Raw genomic sequence first — 8,723 nt, 5'->3', positions numbered from 1 at the left:
CGGGCCGTGCTCACCCCTGATATAACACTGTGCCAAGGTCACATTATCCCTATCCTAGGGTCGTGCTCACCCCTGACATGTTAACCAAGGTCACGATACCCACGTAACAATCCAGAGCCGTGCTCACCCCTGATATAACACTGTGCCAAGGTCACGTTACCCCTAATCTAGGGCCGTGCTCACCCCTGACATGTTAACCAAGGTCACGATACTCATGTAACAATCTCAGGCCGTGCTCACCCCTGGTCATAGGTGTGAAGAACCACAACCACATCTCATTCACATTCCACACAACATCTCATAATTTAATTTCATACATATATAAGATATGTCCAAAATAAACAGTAAAACCCCTAATTGTTCCAAAACCTAGCTCACAGGCACTTTTCTACAATTTCGTTCTCTCTTCCCAGATCATCATTCTTACGATTTAAATATATATTTCTAATCCTCAACACATACGGAATCTAATGGTATAATTAATTCCTCAAACAAAAATAATCCAATTTTTCCAAAACCTAACCTACAGGCACTTTTCTATAATTTCGTTCTCCCTCCTAGAGCATCATTTTTACAAACAAATTATATATTTATTGTCCTAAATATATACAGAATCAAATAATGCCAATAATTCTTCAAACAGAAATATTTCTAAAATTGCTCATAATTCTAAGGGGTTCTTCCTCTACCCAATTCCCTCATGTAACTCTATATAAATAATTCCCTTTTCCCCCGTACCTGGATATGAAGAAGCTGAATCTAGACTAGATCTGGTTGATCTCCCTCGCTGGGTTCCCCTCGGTCTGAAGCAGAAAGTAGAGGAAAGAAGAGAGAGCAGAAGAAAAGAAGTCAGAAATGAGAGGTGTGCTTTTTGGGAGTGGCAAACAGCTCTATTTATAGGCTTTTTACGCTGGAACGGCCCGTTCCAAATCCGGAACGGCCCGTTCCGGACCCTTAAAACGTGGCTAAAAAATACATCCAGAACGGCCCGTTCCAAAACCAGAACGGCCCGTTCTGGTGTGCATTAATTACCCCCAACGGCCATAATTTTGGGAACGCCCCGTTCCAGGCCCGTTCTCATTTAGGGTTAAAGGCATATTAAATCGTCTGGAACGGCCCGTTCTACCTTGAGAACGGCCCGTTCTGGGCTATTAACTCACACACAACCTGGTAGTTTGGAACGGCCCGTTCCAATTCCGGAACGGCCCGTTCCAATTCCGGAACGGCCCGTTCCAATTCCGGAACGGCCCGTTCCGAGCTACTAAATCACATGTTTTTTGGTAGTTTGGAACGGCCCGTTCCAATTCCGGAACAGCCCGTTCCAAGCTACTAAATCACCCCTATTACCTTTGTAAAATTACCAAAATACCCTTAATTAAAAATAAATAAATAAAAAGTGAAATAAAAATTGGGATGTTACACTCTAAAAGTGTTTATATATATATATATATATATATATATAAATTAGTATTTTAGTTATATATTATATATGATAATTTTATATAATTAAAATTTAACAAATATTTTTAATGTTTAAATTATATTATAATTAAAATTCATAATAAATAGACATATTTAAATATATGAACTACAATTTGAATTTATAATCAACAATTATTGATATAAAATTATTTTAAATATTAATAATTTTTCAAAAATAAATTATTAAAATTAAATTAAAATATATAATTAAAATATAATAGACTGAATGGTTAGATAATTAAAAATTTATATATTAACATAAAAATGAAATAAATATAATTTAACAGATTTGAGAGAGTTTTTTTAATTACAAAAATAATGTGTAAAATTAATATTAAAAAAGATAAATAATATTTAAAAAATTAAATTAAAAAAAAATAATCAATTAAATATAAGTTAACGGAGGCATAAAATATTGGCTTAAATATGTTCAAATTACCTTCAATTAGGCCGATTTTTAGATTAGTACTTATTAATTTTTTTTGTTTTAATTACCTGACTAATTTTTTTTTAATTTAGTACCTGACGTTAGTCTCCCTTCATTAAATGATGATGTGGCTAACGGATTGTCACATCATCACCCAAACAGTGTCTGCCACGTCAAAGGGCTGCCACTCCTCCACCGTCGCTGATCGTGACCTCTTCCGCATCAATCTCGTTATCGCTCGCGCCACCGCCTCGATCCAATCGCACCTCACTATCTTGGAGCTCCTCTACACGAACAACTTCGCCGCCGCGGTGGACAGCGCATCCACGATGCTAGATTTTTTAGTGGTGGTGTTGGAGCTTCTCTTTAAGGAGTGTGTGCGTTGATGCGTTGATTTCCTGGAAATGGTGCCGTGGATGGACGAAGAGGAGAAGAGAGTAGTGAGATTGATCCCCTTCCTAAGCGAGGAAGAGTTGAAGGAACTCGTGGCTAAGGTTTCTCCTCCAGGAAAGGACTCGTGCGAGGCGATGCTCCAAGGACTCACTGTCCATCGCAGCAGTGAAGTCGTTCATGTAGAGAAGCTCCAGGACGGTGAGGTGCGATTGGATCGAGGCGGCGGCAGGGGCGACAACGAGGTTGAGGTAGAAGAGGTCGTGATCAGCGACGGTGGAGGAGTGGTAGCCCTTTAGATGACATGGTAGACACTGTTGGATATGATGTGACAGTCTGTCAGCCACGTCATCATTTAACGAAGGGAGACTAACATTAGGTACTAAATTAAAAGAAAAAAAAATAGTCAAGTAATTAAAACAAAAAAAAATAAGTAGTAATCTGAAAACTGGCCTAGTTGAAGGTAGTTTGAACATATTTAAGCCTAAAATATTTATAATGTAAATGTAAATTATTCTAAAGAACATTTCAAATTGTTTATAATTTGTGATTTAAAATATATATATAAAAAAATCCTAGTTTCACATAAAAAATTTTAAAAATAAAATTCATAGTGAAAAAAGAAATAAATAGATTTAAAGTTTAATTTTGATTCATAAAAGGAGGAATGATAATGCTAACAAATTCAAAGGAGGGAGTAGTTTTTGTGTTGAGAGAGTTCTTCCCCCAACTAAGATTCATTCTCATCTCATTCTACTCACAAAAACCCTAACTCAAATTCATCTTTTATATATTTTTTGTTCTAATAAAATCTAAATTGATTACAAGGTCTTGAAGATCTATAGTTGATAGTAGAGATCATGATATAAATTTCAGCTTTCACCTTTCTATTTTCTGGACACGTGTTATAAAAAAATTGTTATTTAAAAGTAAAAATTTCAAGAGTTTTTTGTGTTATATATGTGGGGAACAAACCCAACTAAATAGAGCAAAATGGAGCAAGTCAATTAAAGAGAATAGAGAGAAAAATAGAGCAAGTCAATGATACTGTCATTTACGTATTGGAGTTTTACCAAATAGGAAAATGGAATGGAAATAGTAATACAATATTATATATAAGCAGTAGTGTAGTATTATTAGCAAAAAAAAAAAGAGTAGACTGAAGCATAGGAAAAAAAAGATGAAAAACTCACTTGAAAATTCTTGAAGCACTTGAAAAGTCACTTTAAACAATCCTTCAAAATTTGATGGGTTTGGATGTGATTGTTTTATGAATTTGGTGTTTATAGATACCACTAAAAAGTTATTCAAAATCCCTCTAATACAACAATCCTTTAAAATCTTTATATGTTTGAATACCAATGAATTATTTTTAAGTTGTAAAAAGTTTCAAATGAATATCAATGGATTTTAATGGACTCTTTAAAAAATCTTGAAAATTCAGATTGAATACCACTGGATTGTTTTTAAGTGACATGTACATACTTTTTTACTTAAAAGAAGTATCTTAAAATCCTAAACCAATACACCATTCTAAGATAAAAAAACGGTTTATGTATTATCAACAAATGAGTCCCTCATATCCTAAAGAATAGCACCCACCTGGCCACCACTTCTACTTACGGGTGAGTACAAATATTATTTCATCATTATTCTCTTTGTCGGATAAATATATGCTCTTTACATGAATGGATATTCATCCATATAGATATCTATATTTGTACAGATATCCGTTAAGTAGGTACTCATGTATTTTTTTAATATTTATAGATATTTATAAATATCCGTAAATATTTATTTTAAAAATAAATAATTTTTAAAAAATCATTTTTATAATAATTTCTTTAAAAGTAATTGTTTAAAAATCAAAACTTTAATAATTCAAATATTATACACAATTTTATTAATTAAGATTCTTCAATTTAAAAATTAAATTTAATTGTTAAAGCATTTCATTTGCATAAAATTAAACAAATTTAATATAAAATTATGTAATTAAATATTAGCGAGTACCCGCATGTACAAATATTATGGTATCTGTATTCACCCAGTTAACATGTGGTATTAAAAATATTCGTTTTTATTGTCCACGAGCACAGATATAAATATTTTTTTACATCTCTACTTATGTTGTTTTAAAACGAAACATATCAGAAAATGGAAGTATTTTTTTCATGGACATTATCTATGTAATTTCCCAAAGGTGACTATTAATGTGTTTGGTGTGAATTCTGGCCAAACATTGTTATTTTATTAATCTACACTCGTGGCAAATCGAAATTGGAAGTACCAAACCTCCATGTCTTAGAACATGTTTTACAACCATTGTGTTAAGACGTTTGGTTGAAAATTGAAATTATTTGAAAATCCATTTATCTTTTTCATTTTTAAAAAAAGAAGAAATAAAGCAGTATAGAAAAAACAGTAATAAAATATATTCCTTTTTTTAACTGATGAGAGACATCAAAAGGCAGCGGCAGTAAAACTAAAAGGAAAAAAGCTGTAAAAACTAATACTTATTTCAGTTATTTGCCATTGTCCAACAGTAATTCATTGATTTCATGACGCTCAGTAACAAAACAAAGTTGCCTGATCATCCTTAGGGGCCGAATACAGAGGAATGGTTGCTGCTTCCTGTGAGCTACAGTGGCTCAATTATATTCTTAGAGGCCTTCATATTTCCAAAAAACAAGCAATGCTATTTTGTGATAACAAGAGTGCTTCACACATTGCAACAAACCTTGTTTTTATGAGCGCACCAAACATGTTATTATTGATTGTCACCTCTTTTGTTTTCAAGCTTGGATGCTAAACACCAATCATCCTCAGTTTGTGGGGCTGATAATCTTAGTGCATGTTTGGTTTCAGGAGTTTAAACAAGAATCACATCAAAATTAATGCAAAAGCAACTAATTATTGCTTCTCGTGATCCACATCCAACTAATATTGATATGAATCCAAACATGCTCTTGGTTCTACTCAGTTTAATTTCTTATAGCTAGTGACACTTATAACTATTTAATTATTGTTAGTCAATTGAATTTGTTGGTGACCGGTAACTAACTCCTTTATGTATACACGCTTACTATATAAAGGCACACAAGTTTATCATTTCCATTTCAGTAATAATATAAAATACACAGAATCAGAAAATGTAAAAATTTCACATAATATTTGAATAATCGAATAGAATCTTAGAATTCATAGTTTTCACATATAAGATTAGAAAAAAACACTAATCTTGATCCATGATGAGATTCATGACTTTGAATCTTGTAGAATTTGTAAGAAGAATCTTTTCTATCTCTTTCCCTTTATCTTTTCTTTGTACTCTTTATTTCTTGATGGTAATTTTAAGAGACAAACTTTCATAAACAGAGATAGGGACTGTTCATGTCCTTCCATTATATATATATATTGTTTCCATCAAACAATGTACCCCTTCATTAAAACATAATAACTCCTTCCCAAAAGTCATGCCCTTTCATTCAAAATAATTGAATAATATATCCTCACAAGTTATATCCTTTCATTTGCCACACATATGAGACATTAATTTCTTACAGAAAATTCTCTCTGTGACTTCTCAGAGGCTAATCTCTATCAGTTTGATCTTCTTCAACCTTTTACTAATCTTTAGTTTTTTCTACATATTTCCTAGATCAAATCCTGTAACGTGTAAGAGCACTAGTACCATCTAGTCCTTTTGCTACATAGTAGGCTTCATAGTCTGCAAATGTAGTTTCCCTGTACTTCGGAGGATTGTCTTCTGATAATAGTTCCTTTATAGGTCCACAAATCCTTAAGGATACCTTCGCACTTGGGCTGAAAAAGCATGCAATAGATATTCTTGGACCAACAAGATTTGCGAGCACTCTGTGTTCAGCACTCTTGAATCTGTCGTTTGTAATAAACTATAATTCAAACAGACAACAATTAGCAGCATGGTTACATGTAAATGATCATTCGAATAACAACAGATAAAAACAATAAATTCATGTCTCACTAGGTGGGAACAAACAAGAAGATGGATCAAATGTGTGATTCTGACTCTAGCATTCAATTATAACGAGAAAATGGAAAAATGAAAACTATTTTATGCCTGGCATACCTTCCACAAATTGGGGAATTCATATTATTATCTATTTAGGAGTGAGATGATTGAAGGTTTGAAGGATCTAGCCGTCCAGGTTATGCAGAAGTAGTAAATTTACTCATACATTAAGGAATATTATAAGACACAAAAGATAAAGCATCTCAAGAAAGATAGAAGATGGAGTAAGCAATACGAAAAATATATCTGGGCACCCAAAATACTATACAACGCAGTGAGAGAATTAGAGAAAGATAAAAGAGAAAAAAGTATAGATATGATAGGTGATATGATACGGTAGAAAGAGAGAGGTGGAGAAAAATCAGAAGAGTTGATAAATTTTTTTAAAACAAATGAGATGTCCAAAAATCATTGGTCCATTGCTGAAATTCACATAGGTCCTATGTGTTCAGTACCACTGCTGTCCTATTTTAGTAGCATTGGCTTATTGTACATTGAGCAGAATATACTCTAATTACTTCATTAGTGTAGTGTCATGATCATTTGTTGAAACTATAGATGTAAGTAATATCCATCATAGAATAGATTAACAAAAATTGCAGGAGATAAACACATCAAAGAAAAACAGAAAACTTGCCTGCAAAAGATCCCCAATATTAATTACCAAGGCACCAGATACAGGGGTTATATCAATCCACTTGTCATAATATTTCGCTTGGAGGCCACCAATGTGGTCCTGGAGAAGCACTGTGAAAAAATCATTGTCAGAATGGTTATTGGTTCCCATAGTCAAATCTGGTTGAGGACATGATGGATAATAGTGGCAAAGAGAGAAAAGCCCCTCAGCACATCCAATATCTTTCAGATAGCATGGATTCAGACCAAGAGCTTCTGAAAACAACTCAAGCAGCAAAATCCCAAGTTTCATTATGTGTTCCTTGTAATCCAGCAGTATATCTCTGCAAGAATATGCAATCAATCAAAAGGGTGACAAGTTTCAACTTTAGACCTTTCCAATTTTGTGTCAGTTAGCTTTAGATTAATCTTTCAAACTTCAACTTTTCAACTTTGATGTTATATTATATTATATGGAAATGAATACAAATCACAGATTAACATAACCTTTGAGTGAACCCATGTATTTTCAGCGAGAGTCAGAGACTAATTTCCTGTTATACTAAAATCTATTAAAGATTTGACTTTTCCCAACAGATATACTATGTCATATATACAAACTTAGAGATCAAACTCCTTACCACATACTTGAAAAACATGATTATCTGCTAAACATATCATACTATGGTGGTTGAGTAAAACCTATATAAAGGAATACATACTTGATACACATATATACCTGCATACTAAAGGAATTTCTTCTCGTTTGGTATCAGGATACAATCGACACCTAAAACTATCTTTCCAAATAAGTGCTGGCTGCGAGCCGTATAGATCAAAATTGCTATTATACAGAAAGGATCTTGATCTATCTCGTGAATAGAATTCTTTTTTGGCTTCAGTATCCAGCTCATGAAACCTTTTCACCCCATTTTTCATCTCCTCAAGAACACTCACAGGGATGTCATGATTCACCACCTGAAAGAAACCCCATGTTTCAGATGCTTCCTTGACTATGTCAACAAGTTCTCGGCGCTTACTTGGATCTTTGCCAATATTTGCAAGGTCTATGACAGGAATAACATGCCTTGTGTTGCCTAAATTTGAGGCTTTCTCAAATTTCTGTGGTTTGTGGAGGAATAAGGTAGGGACACTCTTAACACCTGCATCAGCAAGCCCCTTCACTCCAGCTTGGGTTTCATCAAATGCTTTGCGTTGGCTTAAAACAAAATCAAAGTCAGGGTCAGTTGTTCCCATTTTCCTTGGAACTTGAAGAGTGATAGGAAGAGCCTAGTAAGAATTATTTATGCAACACCAAAGACTTAAAAACGCATGTGTTGGTAAGCAATCAATGATGCACGATGCAGCAGTAATGGTTCTTATCTTCTTTCGATATCTTCCACTGCAACAAATTAAAATATTCACCAAAAACTAAAATTAATGAGTAATTTTCGTCGTGCTGATGCATTTCATGTTTTTAAATTAATTAAAATAATTTATTCTTTTAGTTTATGTACAAGTCTCTAAAACCTTGGCCTATTCATTTGTGATAGAAACTAAGAATTTAAATTTAATACTGTTATCCAATTCACGTGTATGAAGAGTTTATTAAAATGACGATTTCTGATTAAATAATAATTAATGTAAGCAAATGCATATTTAATTAATTATTCTTTAATCACTCTACAATATGGCTGAAGTATGACATTTCGGCTGTCCCTTGGATCATTGGTATCCCCAAGCATTTGTCTACTC

The 8,723-nt window shown here is 33.2% G+C and overlaps 1 protein-coding gene across 1 annotated transcript; it reads right to left on the bottom strand.

Annotated features, from left to right (window-relative positions):
- Nucleotides 1–5,444: 5,444 nt before the first annotated feature.
- On the bottom strand, nucleotides 5,445–8,401 carry LOC145955729 (1-aminocyclopropane-1-carboxylate oxidase homolog 12-like). Its single transcript, XM_083070821.1, has 3 exons — nucleotides 7,708–8,401; nucleotides 6,991–7,312; nucleotides 5,445–6,213 (listed from the first exon to the last, which is right to left on the bottom strand). Exons 1-3 carry the CDS (start codon nucleotides 8,223–8,225, stop codon nucleotides 5,962–5,964), a joined length of 1,092 nt encoding a protein of 363 aa, XP_082926947.1. The 5' UTR covers nucleotides 8,226–8,401; the 3' UTR covers nucleotides 5,445–5,961.
- Between the last annotated feature and the right edge of the window lie 322 nt (nucleotides 8,402–8,723).

The sequence above is a fragment of the Cajanus cajan genome, chromosome 3, assembly GCF_000230855.2.
Source record: "Cajanus cajan strain Asha chromosome 3, NIPB_CcT2T_4, whole genome shotgun sequence".
Classification (NCBI taxonomy): Eukaryota; Viridiplantae; Streptophyta; class Magnoliopsida; order Fabales; family Fabaceae; genus Cajanus; species Cajanus cajan.
The sequence above is the reverse complement of the archived record's forward strand: the minus strand, read 5'-3'. Positions and strand labels throughout refer to the sequence as shown.

Coding starts and splice junctions, on each gene's coding strand:
- LOC145955729 (XM_083070821.1), bottom strand. CDS start 8,225: ATGGGAACAACTGACCCTGACTTTGATTTTGTTTTAAGCCAACGCAAA. Junction 7,313..7,707: donor GAAATTCCTTTAGTATGCAG/GTATATATGTGT, acceptor ATATTCTTGCAG/AGATATACTGCTGGATTACA. Junction 6,214..6,990: donor ATATTGGGGATCTTTTGCAG/GCAAGTTTTCTG, acceptor TTTGAATTATAG/TTTATTACAAACGACAGATT.